The 18,428-nt window shown below is 43.4% G+C and overlaps 1 protein-coding gene across 1 annotated transcript; it reads right to left on the bottom strand.

Annotated features, from left to right (window-relative positions):
- Positions 1 to 5,810, bottom strand: CIST1 (colon, intestine and stomach enriched 1). Its single transcript, XM_072601657.1, has 4 exons — positions 5,274 to 5,810; positions 1,527 to 2,054; positions 1,052 to 1,191; positions 1 to 648 (listed from the first exon to the last, which is right to left on the bottom strand). Exons 1-4 carry the CDS (start codon positions 5,335 to 5,337, stop codon positions 601 to 603), a joined length of 780 nt encoding a protein of 259 aa, XP_072457758.1. The 5' UTR covers positions 5,338 to 5,810; the 3' UTR covers positions 1 to 600.
- Between the last annotated feature and the right edge of the window lie 12,618 nt (positions 5,811 to 18,428).

Here is an 18,428-nt window from a genome sequence, read left to right as displayed (position 1 = left end):
TTATCATTATCCACGTTACTGCTTTATTATTATTAGTACAAAGAATGGAAGGGTCTTCCCCAAGGTCACATAGTCAGGGGCAGAGCAAAAATTCAAATCCAGGTTTTCCTGATTGCAAATCTGGTGCTCTATTTTTTTCCTTCTTCAATACACTGAATATCCCCTTACTCTCTAGGGCCAACAGTAAGGTGATGATTTTCCTGGGAATAAGAGGGGGTACAAAGGACACAGCTCCACACTACCGCAGCTTCTTGACCCCTGAGCTCTGCCCACCAGAGGAGAGAGTGGTCCAATTCAGTACAGTTTGGTCCCCTTACTTGGTATTGGGGTGCTCAGGGAAAATCATCATAACTATAATGATAGCAACACCTAAAAAGTGCTTTGAGGTTCAAAAGCACAAAAGCAAAGGTGGGGTCCCAACTTCAGTAGTAGAGTAGGGTGATACCAGTTAAAGGATCCAGTGTGAGCCTCGGTCTCATTTCAGTCTTCATTTTATTCAGTGACAGACACCTGTATCCTTATGGGAGGAGGGAGAGGACATGGGTGAGCAGGAGCTGTCCCAACAGCCCCTCAGAAGCCAGCCCCTACTGCCATCTGTGGTCACTGAGGGGGAAGTCTTGCAAAGGGTGTCTCCTCTCGAACAGTTTCCTGAAAAAAAAAAAAAGCACACAAGGCATTCAAGTGGGAGCTGCCTCCTTGGGGTGAGGAGAAGGTGGGGAGGACCAGGTTTTGGGGTTCCTTGGAGCTATCAATGCCTTGGGCCGGCCAGTCTCAGCCTACTGTTCTGGTAATTCTTCCAGGGTGAGCTGGTAACAGTGGTGTAGGGCAAAATGTGAAGGCAAGAACAAAAGAGGAAGAGAAGAGGAAAGAGAGAGAATGGGAGGGGAAAGGGGAGAGAAAGGGGGGCAGAGAAAGTGATAGGAAGGCAGAAGGGGGAGGGAGAGAAAGGGGGAGGGAGAGAAAGGGGGAGGGAGAAACAGGGGAAGAGAAAAAGAGGAAGGGAGGGCTCATCAGAGAGGAATAAGGACAATCTTCTCTCAGAGGCACAGACCATGGGCGTCTCATCCATCTTCTCAAAGCCTGTAGTATTCTTCCGGCAACATTTCACAGCTACCACCGCAGAGCCCAGGACCAGAATGGACACCACCAGGCAGACCACAATCACCACAGCAGGATCACGCTGGGTCCCCTCTGTGGGGATGGGGAGGGAAATTCCCAATCAGGCTCTTCCCCTCCCCCATCAACATCCCCCCTCTTCCCACTGCTGCTGCCCCTGCAGGGCCCTGTGAGTAAGGTAAACGGATGGGGAATAGAAGGAAGGCTGCCCAAGCAGAGCAAGGCATTCTGGAGTCTAACTTCCCCCCCTCCCCCTTCATCTCTCTTTCCTTTGATCAACCTTCCTGCTACTCTGACACCTGGGTGAGTTCCCATGAGGCAGCAGCGCCGTCTGGTGCCCTTATGTGTGATGACCAGCTTTCCAGATGTTAGCCTGACCCTGGGGTTAACCAGCAGCATTAGGTCCTCACCTGAACTGGCACTGATCCCCAGCTTGGTGGACCTCTCCTCTGGGGTTGTTGTAATAGCTCCGGAGAAGGTATTGGAGTTTGGAGAGAAGCCCTCAGGGGTAGTTGGGGAGAAGCTGGAGGGGGAGGTAGAGCCACTGTGGGAGGTGGCAGGGGTGGAGGAGGCACTGGTGGAGGTGGCAGGGGAGGGGAAGCCACTGTGGGAGGTGGCAGGGGTGGAGGAAGCACTGGGGGAGGTGGCAGGGGTGGAGGAGGCACTGGTGGAGGTGGCAGGGGAGGGGAAGCCACTGTGGGAGGCGGCAGCGGTGGAGGAGGCACTGGTGGAGGTGGCAGGGGAGGGGAAGCCACTGTGGGAGGCGGCAGGGGTGGAGGAGGCACTGGTGGAGGTGGCAGGGTAGGGGAAGCCACTGTGGTTGGTGGCAGGGGTGGACGAAGCACTGGGGGAGGTGGCAGGGGAGGGGGATTCACTGGTGGAGGTGATGGTGAAGTTGGTAAAGTAGGTATTCCCGGTGGTAAGACTGGTAGTGCTCTCTAAAGAAAGAATAGAGATCTGGGTTAGAAATATCCCTTTACTCTCTCCACCCCCTGAAAGGAAACCAGGTTCCTTCTTCCTGTCTAATTCCTGTCCTAGGAGATGGCTTAGCCGTTTGGATCCTTGGTCAAGATTCACCCTATAGAGAGAAAAATTGGTAGCATAATTGAAGGACAATAGAAGGCTTCCTTCAAACCCCCGTCCTCAAGGTCCTTGACCTCTGGCCTGTCAGGGTGGCCTAACAAATTCTGTGGTCCCAGGAATCATAAAACCACAGACTGTCAGAGCTGGGAGGGCCCTTAGAACAGCATCAATGTTGGAAAAAGCCTTAAATTCATTTGAGTCACAGGGCAGGGCTTTCTGTACTCTACCATAAAGGGAAGCCCTGAGCAGTTAGGAGTGAAGGGACAGCAACCTTTCCAACTTTACTATTCTGTGGTTGGCTGGTCTTCTCTCCTTCTATCCCGCCCTACCCTGTTAGGGAACTCCACAGGTGGACCTGCCCCAGGGTGTGGGTGAATCAATATTTCCTTATCTCCTCTCTCTAGTCCTGGCATGGCTCCCTAGACAATACTTTGCTCACAGATTTTTAGTTGCCCAACCTGGCCAGATGTTTCTTCTAAGGGCTAATAAATGAGCTAGTCTCTATATGGCACTTATGAAAGTTGACAAAGTCTTCCAAGGCACTTATCAAAAATTCTATCTCATCTGATTCCCACAACAACCAGGGGAGGTAGATGCTAGTATTTTTTCTTTTAAGAAAAAAGTGAGGCAGGCAGAGATAAACTGACTTGCCCAGAGTCACACATATAGAAAGTGTCTTCAGACAGGGTTTAAACACAGGTCTTCCAGAATCCAAGTCCAGTACTGTATTCACTGCAACACCTAGCTGGCAAAGACTGCATAGTTCTCTTACATTAGCACAGGACTCTACTTCTCCTCCCAATCAATCTTCTCTCTTTCTCCCTTTGCCCACAAATTACTCTACCTCGAGTTGCAAGGCAGGGGGAAAACAGACCTCTTAATTCATATGGCTCTGTCAGGAACAACTGAGAGTCCTGAAGCACAGATTTATTTTAGAAAGGGGGAACTGAAACCAAAGAGGGTAAGTGATTTGTACAAGGTCACACAAGGAGCTATTTAAGCAAATAGCTGAGCTGGGACTAGAACTCAGGTCTCTTGACCCTCCAAATTCAGGGCTCTCTCCACTGGACCACATGCTATCACCCCAGTTTTCCCTAACTTTTCCAAGTGATTAGAAATTTATCTGTAATCCATGAATATCTAAATGCTGACATTTAATAATAATAACCTTAAATAATAGCTAGCCTAAATAGGGCACCTACTATGTGTGAAGCACTGCACTAAACACATTTTGCAAATATTATCACTTGATCCTCATAATCCTGGGAGGTAGGTGCTATTATTGTCCCCATTATACAGATGAGGAAACTGAGGCTGACAGAGATTAAGTCACACGGGCAGTAAGCATCACAGATGAGATTTATGTACCTAGGTCCTCTGACTTCATGGCCAAATCTCTTTCCACCTGACCATGCTGCCCCCTGGTGGAGAAACCACCAATGGACATAAGGAGGAGACACAGGAGGCACTGTCAAGAAACGTGAAGGAAGAAGGCAATGTGTTTGCTCTGCCTTGAAACTTTCTGGGGTTCCCTATTGCCTACAGATCAAAGTAGAAGTTTCTTAGCCTGGCATTCAAGGCTCTCTATGGCCTGCTTTAATCTCATACTACTTCCCTTCATGAAATCTACACTGCAGTAATTCGGGTTTCCCCCCAGAACACAAGTCTCCACTTCACCCATTGAAGTCTACCCCCATCACCTCAGGTGACCACTACACTACAAAGTCATCCCTGACTTCCTGGACACCCCACTGCAACCTCCAGCTAAAGGAGTTCTTCCATTACACCCCATTCCTAGAGCAGTTTCCAACTCCCTCTTTTGCCCGTCCTGCATACATCAGATTATTTATGGCCACCTTTGAAACCAGCACTCAGCCTAGGACCATGCACAAAGAAGTCGCCTGAGTTATGTTTGATTAGAAACTAACCAATGGGTAAGTATATCAACCATCTTTGCCCCAGAGAAAAGAGATCTCCCACATTTGAAAGGCTACGGATGTGGAATATTCTATGGACAGTCAAATTTGGTCAAGATGTTGGTTAGTTTTCCTGACCTGCTTTATTCTTCTTTTTAATTATTTGTTAAAAGAGGTGGCTGGTTGGGCAGTGGGAGCTGATGGTGGTGGTAGAGAGGATGAGGATGATGCTATCACCTACTATCCAATCAGTCATTTCTTGTAACAAAGCTAATAATAATAGTTAGCACTTAAGGTTTATGATTTGCAAAATACTATTACAAATATTATTTCACTTGATCCCCACAATAACCCTGGAAGATAGGTGCCATTATAACCTCCATTTTACAGATAAGGAAACTGAAGCAAGCACAGGTTAAGTGAATTACTCAGTGTCACACAGGTTGTATGTGTCTCAGGTTGGATTTTGAACTCAGGTTCAGTCAAACACAACTCCAAGTCCAAGGTTCTATTCATTGTGATACCTAGTTGCCTCTAATATTCAGAACAGAAGGTGACGGGTTGTGTTTTTTTTTTAAGACATCAACAAAAATAAAAAAAAAACTCAGAAAAATATTGGCTGAACTGGAAGGAAAAAACAGATTAATGCTCACCTAACCCTTCCTGGAGAATGTGAACTGTTAAGACATCATATTAAACAGACGTAAAAGCAAGAAAGAAAATCTGACCCATAGGAAAGGGGTAGATGGGGTGGTAGGGGTAGGTTAGGGTCCTAGCTCTATCAGTCTGAATTTAGGTTGACCTAGTCTTGGAGGATGGCCACCTGCTCGGTGCCATTTAGGATGAGAGAAAGAAAAAGACTGAAATCGAAACAGCCAGTTGTTTGACACCAGGCTCAACACTTCCTGGAGAGCGGTCAGGAGTAGCCAGGGAAGCTACAAACATTTTAAGAGTTTGTCTGGGGAACGGAAGGACCAGATGAAATCGGGATGATTCCCTTCTACATCATCTACAATTTGTGGGGTGTGTGGCACGAAGGGAGGAGTGGGGGGCATCTGTGGCAGGGAAGCCAGATCCCTACTCTCACCGAACTCCTAACCCTCCCAAACTGTCCAAAGGTCCAGCTAGGAGAAGGCGCCCCAGATTCGCAACTCCTACCTCCAATTACATCCAACTTCCAGGACAGAAGCAGCAGGGCGAAGAGAAGAGACCGTCCGGTCATGTCTAGAAGGTTTCAGGGAGAGGCCCCAGCTGGGGAAGGGCTCCCAGTTTCGGGCTGCCTGCGTGTCTGCCTCAAGTTCCACTGAGGTGAACCACTTAACCTGGGGCTCCGGCGAGCCGGCGGCTGCCCAGTCCCACCTCGCCTCCTGCACACCTGCGGCGTGGATTGGAGTGGGATGCGGGCCGGAGAGGTGGTGGAGGTAGGGTTGTCCGGAGGGAGGGGAAGTAGAGCTAACATGGGGAAAGTCCCACCTGGGGAAAGGGCGGAGCCAGAATTTCAGACCTACCCAACCCTTCCTTGGAGGTGCCTGGGAGCTCAGCCTAGCCTCCTGAGAAGGAAGGGCGGGACCAACACAGCTGGAATCATTCTAGCAGCTCACCTAGGGCTTTAAGGGTTACAAAAGGCCTTTCTTCGCAAGGTCTCCCACATCCACTGGAAGCGCTGCATGGGAAGGGCCCTTCAGTCACCCACTCGGAGGGATTTTCCACATCACATCTAAGGAATGGTCTGGAATCATAAACTTTGAACTGAAAGGGACCTTCATTCATCTACTTAAATGCATTCATTTTATTGTTGTTCAGTCGTATCCAACTTTTCTAGACCCCGTTTGGGATTTTTCTTGGCAAAGATACTGGAATGGTTTGCTATTTCCTTATCCAGCTCATTTTACAGAGGAGGAAACTAAGGCAAATAGGGTTAAGTGACTTACCCAGAGTCACACAGCTAGGAAGTATCTGAAGTGAGATCTGAACTCAAGATTCCAGGCAGGGCACTAGTACTGCTCCACCTAGCTGCCCTACTCATTTTACCAAGGGGAAATGACTTGCCCAAGGTCACACAGGGAGTTAATGACAGAGCCTCAATATGGACCCAGGACCTCTAGACTCCAGTGCAAGTAATTTTTTCCACCACATCACATTAAGTCTCTTAGTTCCAATCACAATTTCTCCCCTCTTCCTGCCTCTGTTCCTCTAACTCCCTAGCGCATCTCACTCTTCTCTAGGGATGCCTTGACAGGAATGTCCTTACACTCCTGGAGCCAGCTCTGGGAGCCTCAGCATCCACTAGGGAAGACTTATGTATGCCTTTACCAATCACACATCGCTCTTGCAGAGGGACATCCTCAGAAGTTTCATGGGTCCTAAGGACTCTCAGGCCTCTTAAGAGGGGCAGCTGCTCTCAAGTGGATAGAGTGAGGATCTGGACTCAGGAAGACAAGTCAAAATTTGGCCTTAGACTCTAACAGTGTGACTCTGAGCAAGTCACTTAACCTCTGTTTGTCTCAGTTTCCTCAACTGTAAAATGGGATTAATAATAGCATCTACTTCCCAAGATTGTTATGAAGATGAAACGAGAAAATATTTGTAAAAAGAGTTTAACTGACAAAGGGTGAGGAACGTGTGATCTCTGTGAAGTCTGGATTCAGTCACAGGGCTGTACTTGAGGACCTAGAGGGCCTCAAGGCCAAAGGTTCCCCACCCCTGGTTTAGCACAATGCCTGGCACAGTAGGCACTGTATATCTATATATCTATAGACATAGTTATATAGGTATATACACATACGTATACACTCACATATGTATGGAATAAGTGCATATAGAATATGTATACTTATTCTACATATAGATATATGTACATATATATGCATGTATAATATATATGCTTATTCCATTCCCTTTTCCCCCTTATAACTCCTTAGGATGTGTCAGGCCCCCCATATGCTCTAGGGTCCCTCACAACCCCTAGGATATCCTGTAGACCCCACAAACCCAAACTGGCTTACAGTCCCTAGGAAAAGCCCTACACCCATCATTTCCCTCAGAGATGGCTCGGGTCCCTTATACTCTTAAACCCTTAGTTGTACCCTGGGGAAGTCCTGGACTTCCCCAAACCCCCAGGGATAGCCCTGGTACCCCGATGCCCTTTAGGAAAATCCTATGTTGTCCACACATCAATGAGACATATTTAGGGCCCTGTATGCTTTGTAGAGTCACACATCTAAGGGTTATCTTGGTTTTCCTTTGCACATTCTAAGGAGCCCTGGCCCTCTGGAGACAGTTTTCGTAGTGGGTAGAGCACTGGCCTCCTGGCCTCAAAGTTAAGAAGGGCTGGGTTCAAATTCTACTTCAGATGCTTACTGTGTGACACTGGCTGGGTAAGTCACTTAACTTCTCTCCATTTCAGTTTCCTTATCTGTAAAATGTATATAATAGGACCTGCCTATACACAACAACAACCGAAAGTGGTTGTGAGGATCAACGAGATCACATAAGTAAAGGGTTTGGCAAAGCTTGAACTTATTATAATTATAAATGCTAGCTATTATTGTTATGATTATTAGATCCTCCCAGTTCTTCAAACTGCCCAGGGCTTCTCAAAGGCCTTTGCTGTTCCTTAGGGATGGCCAGCGTCACTTCCATTTTTCGGGGCCTCTAGGAACTTCCTAGGGATGTCCTTTGCTCTCCAAACTTCCTTAGGAAAATCTGGGCACCTTCCACCCTGTGCTGTGAGCCTGGGCTTAATTCAAACCTCTCGGGAAAGTTCTGTGACCTCAAGCTGCTTTGAGGACATACTAGTCCCTAAAGATAATGCTGTCCCCTCATGTTATTTAGGGATACAGTAGAACCCCCACACACATCTAGGATCAGCCCTGGGTTTTTCCCTTTCCCCTTGCAATGATTCAGATTGACCATGTCCTCTAGGTATAGGTTTGGGTCCCTAACATCCAGAAGGATGGTCCAGGCCCCTCCCACTCACTAAAGACAACCTCAGTGTCCCTTACCTCATAGAGCTATCAGGTCCATTCCACACTCCCTGGAGACACCCTAAGCCCCTGAGAATGCTCTGGGTCCCCTAGGGAATCCAAAGCAGCACACCGTCCCTAAAGATAGCCCAGGCCTCTCACCTCTGTAGGGACATCCTTGGAAGGAATGGTCTCAGACAAAGATAGGAAGTCCTGGTAATATAAGAGTCCTTGCTCTGCCACCCACCCATATCTATCATTAGATGGTGATTCATTTGTCAGAGTCAGATGGGATCTTAGAGCATCAAATCTCCAAATTAAGCAGTCCCCTTGAATACAAACTAGAGAACGTCAGAGCTAGGGGAGGCTTTCAAACATGGAACATTAGGGTAAAATGGAAAGTGCTAGACCTGAATAAAGTTAGAAGAGACCCAAGTTCAAACGGAAGTTTTAGTGGTTGACAGCTGGAAGACAGTCATGCCAAGTGACTTGGCTCTCTCAGCCTCAATTTTCCCATATGTAAAAGGAGAATAACAATACTTGGCAGCTCTCCAGGTTACACGGCGGGTGTTATATGGCACTGGTGAAGGGAGTCTCCTCACAGAGTTTAGAAGGAAATCAAAGGCCTGGTTCAAAAATACTTATCTAATCTATTATGGGAACATGGCCTGGCATGACTGGAAAGGACTTTAGAAATCAAGGACTCTGAAATGGAAGCCAGGATAGGATTCCAAGGGAGTTATGATACCATGATACCGTGACTCCAAGGAGTGGGTGATCAACCAATTAGAAAGTGGAAAGATGGATTGTAGTATCCTATCCTCCCCAGAATATCCAATAATAGCTTTGTCTCCAACATAACTCTACCACCCCCCCTTTGCCCATTGTGAATCAACTTTCTCACCCCTACCCCTCACCTCCCAGATCAAAATAGGGCTGTGGTAGGTACCCTTCAGTGAGTGGCTCTAAGGCAGCAGTTGGTTTGTGATCTGTATTGTAGATGTCATTCTATTACCTTTTCCCCCAAACCCACTCCTTTTCTGATCCTTATTTCAGTCAAGGGCACCCTTCAGTCAGCCAGGTTCACACAGCCTCATGTCATCCTTCATCACTCCCACACAGCCAAATCAACTATCAAAGCTCATTATTTTTTACCTACAAAGCCCTTCTTTTTATGTTTTGTCTTTTCTATACAGGCATATCTCAGAGATATTGTGGGTTCAATTCCAGACCATGGATATAAAGTGAATATCACAAAAGTGAGTCAAAGAAACTTTTCGTTCCCCAGTGCATATAAGAGTTATGTTTACACTGTATGTAGTCTATGAAGAATGCAATAGTGTTATGCCTAAAAAAAGACCAAAGTACATAGTTTAATGAAAACTACTTTATTGCTAAAAAATGCTGACCATCATCTGAACCTTCAGCAAGTTGTAAACTTTCTCTTGCCTCGATGCTGCTGGCTTCTGGCTGAGCAGAGTGGTGGTTACTGAAAGGTGGGGGGGGGGCAATTTCTTAAAATAAGACAATGATGAAGTTTGTTGCTTCTGTTGACTCTTCCTTTCCTGAAAGATTTCTTTATAGCAGGCAGCGCTGTTTGGTAGCCTTTTACCCATAGTAGAACTTCTTTCCAAACTGGAATGAATCCTCTCAAAACCTGCTTTGTAATTTTTAGTGTAATATTTATTATGTATAATAATATATAATTATAAATTATTAATAATTTTATATAATATTATTCATGTAATATTCTTCAATGTTGCTGTTTTAGGGAATGGGGAGACCTGAGAAGAGGGAGAGAAGGGAGGGACAGCAGGTCAGTGAAGCAGTCAGAACACACCCATTGATCGGTTAAGTTCACGGTCTCATAGGGGCATGATTCCTGGCCCCCCCAGAACAATTACAATACTGACATCAAAGATGGCTGATCACAGATCACTATAACAGATGTAATAATAATGGAAAAGTTTGAAATAGTGTGAGAATTATCAAAATGGAAAGCAGAGACATAAAGAGAGCAAATGCTGTTGGAAAAATGGCACCAATAAACTTGCTTAACACAGGGTTGCCACAAACCTTCAATTTGTTTTTCTAAAAAACCAATATTTGCAAAGTACAATAAATGTAGGTCTGTCTTTTTTACAGAGCCGAGTGTGAATACTCTCATTTGGATTATTGCAATAGCCTTTTAATTAAGCTCCCTGTCTCATTTCTCTTCATCCTAATCCATTCTCCATATAGTAGTCAAAATGATTCTTCTAAAGTATAGGTCTAGTCAAGTCACTCATACACTCAATAAACTCTGGTGGCTCCCTATTACCTCTATCATCAAATATACTTTCCTCTTTTACCTCATCCTTTGTATTTTCCATTTTTATGTACAATGTACATAATTATTACACAGTAGTGTATCTATAGAGTAGCTAGGTGGCAAAACATACCAGCCTTGGAGTTGGGAGGACCTGAGTTCAAATGTGGCCATGTAACCCTGGGCAAGTCACTTAATCCTGTTTGCCTCAGTTCTGAAAAATGAGCTTGAGAAGGAAATAGCAAACCACTCCAGTATTTGCCTTCCCTTCCATCATCCCCTCCACCTCGCTTATCCCCTTCTCCCCTGTTTTCCTGTAATGTAAGATAGGTTTTCATACCAAATTAAGTGTGCATGTTATTCCTTCCTTGAGCCAAATGTGATGAGAGTAAGTTTCACTTTTTTCCTCTCGCCTCCCCCCTTTTCTCCTCCACTGAAAAAGCTTTCTTGCCTCTTTTATGAGAGATAATTTGCCCCATTCCATTTCTCCCTTTCTCCTTCCTATATATTCTTCTCTCACCCTTTAATTTTATTTTTTTAGATATGATTCCTTCCTATCTATTCACCTCACCCTGTGCTCTCTCTCTCTCTCTCTCTCTCTCTCTCTCTCTATATATATATATAATATGTGTGTGTGTGTGTGTGTGTGTGTGTGTACAATCCCACCAACTACCTAAATACCAAGAAAAGTTCCAAGAGTTACAAATATTATCTTTCCATGGAGAAATGCAAACAGTTCAACTTTAGTAAGTCCTTTATGATTTCTCTTTCCTATTTACCTTTTCATGTTTCTCTTGATTCTTGTGTTTGAAAGTCAAATTTTCTTTTCAGCTCTGGTCTTTTCATCAAGAATGCTTGAAAGTCCTCTATTTCATTGAATGACCATTTTTTCCCCTGAAGTATTATATTCAGTTTTGCTGGGTAGGTGATTCTTGGTTTTAATCTTACTTCCTTTGACTTCTGAAATATCATATTCTATGCCCTTCAATCCCTTAATGTAGAAGATGCTAGATCTTGTGTTATTCTATTGTATTTCCACAATACTCAAATTATTTCCTTCTAGCTGCTTGCAATATTTTCTCCTTGACCTGGGAACTCTGGAATTTGGCTACAATATTCCTAGGAGTTTCTCTTTTTGGATCTCTTTCAGGGGGTGATTGGTGGATTCTTTCAATATTTACTTTGCTCTCTGGTTCTAAAACATCAGGGCAGTTTTCCTTGATAATTTCATGAAAGATGATGTCTAGGCTCTTTTTTTGATCATGACTTTCAAGTAGTCCCATAATTTTTAAATTGTCTCTCCTGGATCTATTTTCCAGCTCAGTTGTTTTTTCAATGAGATATTTCACATTATCTTCCATTTTTTCATTCTTTTAGTTCTGTTTCATAATTTCTTGCTTTCAGTCATTAGCTTCCATCTGTTCCATTCTAATTTTTAAAGAACTGTTTTCTTCAGTGAGCTCTTGAACCTCCTTTTCCATTTGGTTAATTCTGCTTTTTAAAGAATTCTTTTCTTCATTGGCTTTTTGGACCTCTTTTGCCAATTGATTTAGCCTGTTTTTAAAGGTGTTATTTTCTTCAGCATTTTCTTGGGTCTCCTTTAGCAAGCTGTTGACTCACTTTTCATGATTTTCTTGCATTGCTCTCGTTTCTCTTCCCAATTTTTCTTCCACCTCTCTTACTTGATTTTCAAAATCCTTTTTGAGCTCTTCCATGGCCTGAGACCATTGCACATTTATTTTGGAGGTTTTGGATGCAGAAGCCTTGACTTTTAGGTGTCCCTCTGATGGTAAGCATTGTTCTTCCTCATTTGAAAGGATGGGAGAAAATGCCTGTTCACCAAGAAAGTAATCTTCTATAGTCTCATTTTTTCCCCTTTTTTGGGCATTTTCCCAACCAGTTACTTGGCTTTTTGGTCCTTTGTCAAGAGGAGGGGATACTCTGGGGCCCTGTAAGATCTCAGTTCCTCCAAGGTGGCATAATCAAACCTGCACATTGGTCTGGGAGTAACCAGAAACTTTTCTGCCCAGAATCTGAGAGTAGTAGAATCAATTCCTTTCCACAGCTGCCTCCAGTCCTGCCATGACAGCACTCAGGGCTGAGGTTCATATTAGCTGCTCAATTCCCTTAGGAGTTTTAGGCTGAGGGCTCCAACAATGGAAGATGCTGCCTATCCCAGTCACTGCCACCACAGCCACCTCTGCTGCTGCCACCTGGGGCCAGAGCTAGGGGGGAGACCCTGCTCCCTTCTCACCCAGCTGAAAAAGCCCTCTCACTGATCTTTGAAGCTGCCTTTGTTGCCTGTGGGTTTGAGGGATCTGCAAATCTCTGCTGTTGCTTGGAATTCTGCCCCTGAGGCCTGCTCTGGTCCTGCTCCTCCTGGTACCACATGACCAAAGCTGGGCTGTGCTCTGCTCTGCATCCAGTGTGACAGACCTTTCCCATTGGCCTTCCTGGTCACTCTGGGCTGGAAATCTCCTTCACTCCATCATTCTGTGGCTTCTGCTGCTCTATAATTTGTTGAGAGTCATTCTTTACAGGTTTTTATGGGCTGTAGGGGAAGAGCTAGAGTATGTGTGTCTTTCCACTCCACCATCTTGGCTCTGCTGAGAAATCCTATTTAAAGCTACTGTCAGGACTATAAAATATCTAGGAGTCTACCTGCCAAAACAAATCCAGGGACTATATGAAAACAATCACAGAACACTTTTCACACAAATAAAGTCAGATCTAAGTAAGTGGAAAAACATGAGTTGCTCGTGGGAAGACCGAGCTAATATAATAAAAATGACAAATTTATTTTACTTCTTTATTTTACAAAATTATTTTACTTATTCAGTGCCATGCCGATCAAACTACCAGGTAATTATTTTCTAGAGCTAGAAAAAATAATATCAAAATTCATCTGGAAGAAAAAAATGTCCAGAATATCAAGGGAACTAATGTAATGAAATGCTAGGGAAGGTAGCCTAGCCCTACCAGATCTCAAATTGTATTATAAAACAGCAATCATCAAAACCACTTGGTACTGGCTAAGAAACAGAGGGTAGACCGGTGGAATAGGTTAGGTATTCAAGACATAGTAGTCAATGAATATAGCAATCCACTGTTTGATAAACCCAGCTTCTGGGATAAGAACTCACTGTTTGACAAAAATTTCTGGGGAAACTGGATAACAGTATGGCAGAAACTGGGCATAGACCAATGCCTGATACCATCTACAAGAATAAAGTCCAAGTGGGTACAAGATCTCAGTATAAAGTTTGATACTATAAACAAATTAGGGGAGCAAGGAATAGTGTATTTGTCAGATTTATGGAGAATGGAGAACTTCATGACCCAACAAGAGATAGAAAACATTATGAAGTACAAAGTGGATAATTTTGATTACATTAAATTGAAAAGTTTTTGCACAAACAAACCCAATGCAACCAAGATTAGGAGGGAATCAGAAAACTGGGAAAGAATTTTCGCAACTAATGTCTGTGATAAAGGCCTCATTTCTAAAATATATAGAGAACTGAGTCAAATGTACAAGAATACAAGTCATTCCCCAACTGACAAATGATCAAAGGATAGGAATAGGCAGTTTTCAGAGGAAGAAATTAAAGCTATCTATAAGCATATGAAAAAAATACTCCAAATCACTATTGATTAGAGAGATGCAAATCAAAACAACTCTGAGGTACCACATCACACTTATGAGATTGGCTAACATGACAAAACAGGAAGATGACAAATCCTGGAGAAGATGTGGGAGAGTTGGAACACTAATTCATTGTTGGTGGAACTGTGAGCTGATCCAACCATTCTGGAGAACAATTTGGAACTATGCCCAGAGGGTTATAAAAATGTGCATGCCCTTTGACCCAGCAATATCACTTCTGGGATTCTATCCCAAAGAGATCATAGAAATGGGAAAGGGTCCCACATGTACATAAATATTTATAGCAGTTCTTTGTGGTGGCCAAAAACTGGAAATCAAGGGGATGCCTATCAACTGGGGAATAGTTGCACAAGTTGTGGTATATGAATGTAATGGAGTACTATTGTGCTATGAGAAATGATGAACAGGAAGGACTTATATGAACTGATGCTGAAGTGAAAGGAGTAGAACCAGGAGAACTTTGTACACAGCAACAACCATAGTGTGCGAGGAATTTTTCTGGTTGACTTAGTACTTCATTGCAATGCATGAACTTAAAAAATTTCCAGTGACTCTACAGGCAAAACACCTTCCACATCCAGAGAAAGAACTATGAAATTGGATCGCAGAATGAAGCAGACCATTTTCTTTTGCATTATGTTTTGTTTTGTTTTATGGTTTCTCCCATTCATTTTAATTCTTCTATGCAACATATATTTAATAGGAATGTTTGCGTGGAACCTATATAAGATTGTATGCTGTCTCAGGGAGGGAGTGCGGAAGGAAGGGGATATGAGGGGGAGGGAGGGGAAAACATCTAAGATATATGGAAGTGATTGTCAAACACAGAAAACAAATAGAATAATTTAATTTTTTAAAAAAGAAAAAAAAAGAAAAATAAAATAAAATGAGAAAATTTTCTCCCTCTCCCTCTCCCCTCCCTTTCCAAGATGGCATGCAATCTTATATGGGTGCATATTTTTATATTTTTTAAATATGTATGTATTTTTAAAATAAATATGTATGTATTAGATGCATATACTCAAAAACTTTTTACTGATAGGATGTCAAAAACGTTTGGAGACATGACTAACATGGAAATATGTTTTACACGATTGCACATATATAACCTATACCAAATTGCTTACTGTCTTATGGAGGGGGAAGTTAAGGGAGGGAGGGAGAAAATTTGGAACTAAAAATTTAAAAAATTAATGCTAAAAATTGTCTTTACATGTAACTGGGAAAATTTTTTTAAAAAAGTTTACAGACTATTCATCCAAATCAGTTCTATTTATGCCCCCCCTGGAAAAATTCCTCTGTACTTATTTTATGTATATTTTTTATATTTTTAGAATTTTTTAAAACTGGCATGATACCATCTAATAAAAGAACATTTTTATTGCATTTCTTTTCTGACTATTATTCTTACTATCTTCATTTCATGGTTATTTCAGAAAATAATTTTACAAATTTTTGTGTCCCTGCTTGCAAAATAATTTGCAAGTCTCTCCCACCCCCTCCCATGATCATTTAGCATTTCCTTGAATACTTCCAGCAAAGGAGAACTCACTACCTCCCCAGGCAGCCTATCTGGGGGATGGCTCTCTGTTACAATGTGTTCCATTCCTCAAGCATCAATCTGCCTCTTTGCTACTTCGAACCGTTCCTCCAAGTCCTGTCTCCTGGGACAAGAAGAACTCTTTCATATAACAGCACAACAAATAGCCAAAGATAACTAAAATGTCTCCTTTAAATTTTCCACCCTTCAGGCTAAACATCCTGAGTTCCTTCATCTACTCCTCCCGGGACGTGAGACATCCTGAGGTCGATGGTGCCATGTTGCATAGAGCAATGGTCCTGGAGTAAGGAAAACCTGAGCTCAAATCTGACCTCAGAAACTTACTCCCTGTGCGATCTTGAGTAAGTCATTTAAGCTCTATCTGCCTTAGTTTCCTCAGCTGTAAAATGGGAAAATGATAGCACCTACCTCCTAGGGAGGATGTGAGGATCAAATAAAATAATATCTGTAATGCACTTAGCACAGTGTCTGGCACATCGTAGGCTAGCCAAAGAGGTCAACAGGCATTTAGGAGCCTACAATGTACCAGACAATTTGTTAAAAGCTGAGAGTGTAAATCCAAGCAAAAAGAAAGATAATCCCCTTTCCTCGAGGAGATTGTATTCGAATGGAGAGCTCAACACGTAAAAGGGAAGCTGAGAAAGGAGAGGGGGGTTGGAGTAAAGATGTCAGGGAGAGAAAGTATTTGTTTGGGTGTGTGTGGGTTGGTGGAGGAGACATGACGAAGTTCAGAGAATTTCAGCCTGGTAGGAAATGTCTGGCTTGAGCTCCCTCCTTAAATGAAGGTTCCAAGAGAAGCCCGCTACAATCCAATCAGAGAGAAGAGCCCCAGGGGCAGAGGGTACTGATAAGGTATAAGGAAAAGGGTTCCTGGAGGATAGTGGAGTCCAGAGGAGTGGCCACTTAAAAAATGAAGTAGGCACTTAGTAAATGTTCATTCCCTTCCCCCTTGTTTCCCCTACTCTCCTGCTTCTCAATGTCCTTTTGAAAACATGATACCAAGACATAAAAGCATAGCTCCATTTGGGGTCTGACCAAGCATAGAGAGATCAATGGGAAGTAGCCCCCTATGGGGGAAAGAGCATTGGTTCTAGAGTCAGAAGGCCCAGACTGAAATCCTACTTCCGATGCCCATTCCTGGTATTTTCTTGGGCAAGCTTCTCTACAACTATAGCTTTCAGTTTCCTTTTCTGTAACACCTGGGAATTGGATTATTTTGCCTTTAAATTTCCTTTCTGCCCTAGAACTTAGATACTTGTTTCCGGACACTGTGCCTCTCCTTAACACAGACTAATGTTGTATTGGCTGCCATCTTGGTCTCAGTATCATACTGGTGACTTCAGTCTGGTTTGGAGTCCATTAAAGTCCTCAGATCTTCTTCTGACAAACTGCCATCTAGACTTGTTTTCTCTTATCTTATACAAGAGAAATTGATTTTTTTGGTCCTAAGAGCACAACTTTTCATTTATTCCCATTCAAATTTGGTGTTATTAGATTTAGATCTGTGTTCTAGCCTTTTTATATCTTTCAGGATCCTGACTGTCATCTAACACTCTAGCTATCCTTCTTGATTTTGTGATATCTGCAGATTTGATGAGCATGCTATCTCAAAGTCACTGATAAGAAAATATTAAACAGCTCAGTGGTAAATAGATCCCTGGGACATTCCACTGGAGACCATTAATCAATACTCTTTGATTTTGGCCATTCAATCAGTTTTGAATCTAATCAAACTATTGCTTGGCCATGTCTCTCCATCTTGTTCTCAAGAAAAGCACAAGAGAATTTGTGTGTGAGTCTCTGATTTGAGAGCCTAATCTTTCTTGTGAAAGGCTGTTTTTGTTCTGGATTTGCCTCTTCCTCCTGCCCTTTTTTTGACATTGTCTCTGCCTGGAAACTTTCATGCTTGAAACTTCAATGTCTCATGCAACCTCCATTATTGATGGTTCCCAGATCATTGCTTCAGAGGTGGAACATGAAACAACTGTGGCTATTGAAGACTCTCTCTCTCATCCAGGGTGGGGAACCTGCTCTAAGTCTTCTGGGTCCTGTCTGTATTCTATAGGTACTCTGTTGTGTGCGATGGACCTAAGTGCTCCTGAACCAAAGCAGAAGGAGGAACAGGAGTCTCTATTTGTATTAGTGAGCAGGATGGTCTGCTAGCACAGGTTCTTTGATTTGCTTTTATAAAGGAAAGACAGCTCAAAAGGGGTTAACAATTAAACAATGCAGACTTTATTCTATCTAACCTTCTCACAAGGGGTGCTGAGCAACCAACTTCTCCCATGAACTGGTGAGAAGGGGGGCAACTCCCTCTATATCTCAGTGGGGCCAATCGAGACAGGCACAATGTGTGCATTCACCTAAATCCCCTCAATTCTCAATGGGAACCAGTTGAGGCAAATAGAGATCCCCTTGATGGGGGCTGATCGAGGCACACACAGCATCCTAGCTTGTGCATTTCAACCTTAAAGGTTCCCCATCCACTGACCAGTATCCACCTGCTTTATACTTACACTCCACCCCTCCAGGGTCCTGACCATTAAAATCTAAAGAGATGATACCTGGCCCTCACAATCTACATGGGTCATGGTGGAGATGTTTTGAACCATAACTAACACCTGGGATTGTTATGGTTGTGGATTCCAGAAAACCAAACTCCAAAAAATGTTAACAACAATCCACTCTGCTTATGCTTACATTACTGGATACAGATGGCATGGCATGCTAAACTCTTAACCCTGGGCCCATGTCCCTTGCATAGGACTTCTTCTGTGGGGTGTCAGTAGGATTAAATGAGGAATTAGATTAC

Source organism: Notamacropus eugenii, chromosome 4, assembly GCF_028372415.1.
Source record: "Notamacropus eugenii isolate mMacEug1 chromosome 4, mMacEug1.pri_v2, whole genome shotgun sequence".
NCBI lineage: Eukaryota > Metazoa > Chordata > Mammalia > Diprotodontia > Macropodidae > Notamacropus > Notamacropus eugenii.
This window is presented reverse-complemented; position numbering and strand designations above follow the sequence as displayed.

What these genes read in the sequence shown, in the direction of transcription:
- CIST1 (XM_072601657.1), bottom strand. Translation starts at nt 5,337, where the DNA reads ATGACCGGACGGTCTCTTCTCTTCGCCCTGCTGCTTCTGTCCTGGAAG. An exon ending in GAAGTTGGATGTAATTGGAG is followed by an intron (nt 2,055 to 5,273) that starts GTAGGAGTTGCG and finishes TTCTTTCTTTAG; the next exon opens with AGAGCACTACCAGTCTTACC. An exon ending in GGGGATCAGTGCCAGTTCAG is followed by an intron (nt 1,192 to 1,526) that starts GTGAGGACCTAA and finishes CCATCCCCACAG; the next exon opens with AGGGGACCCAGCGTGATCCT.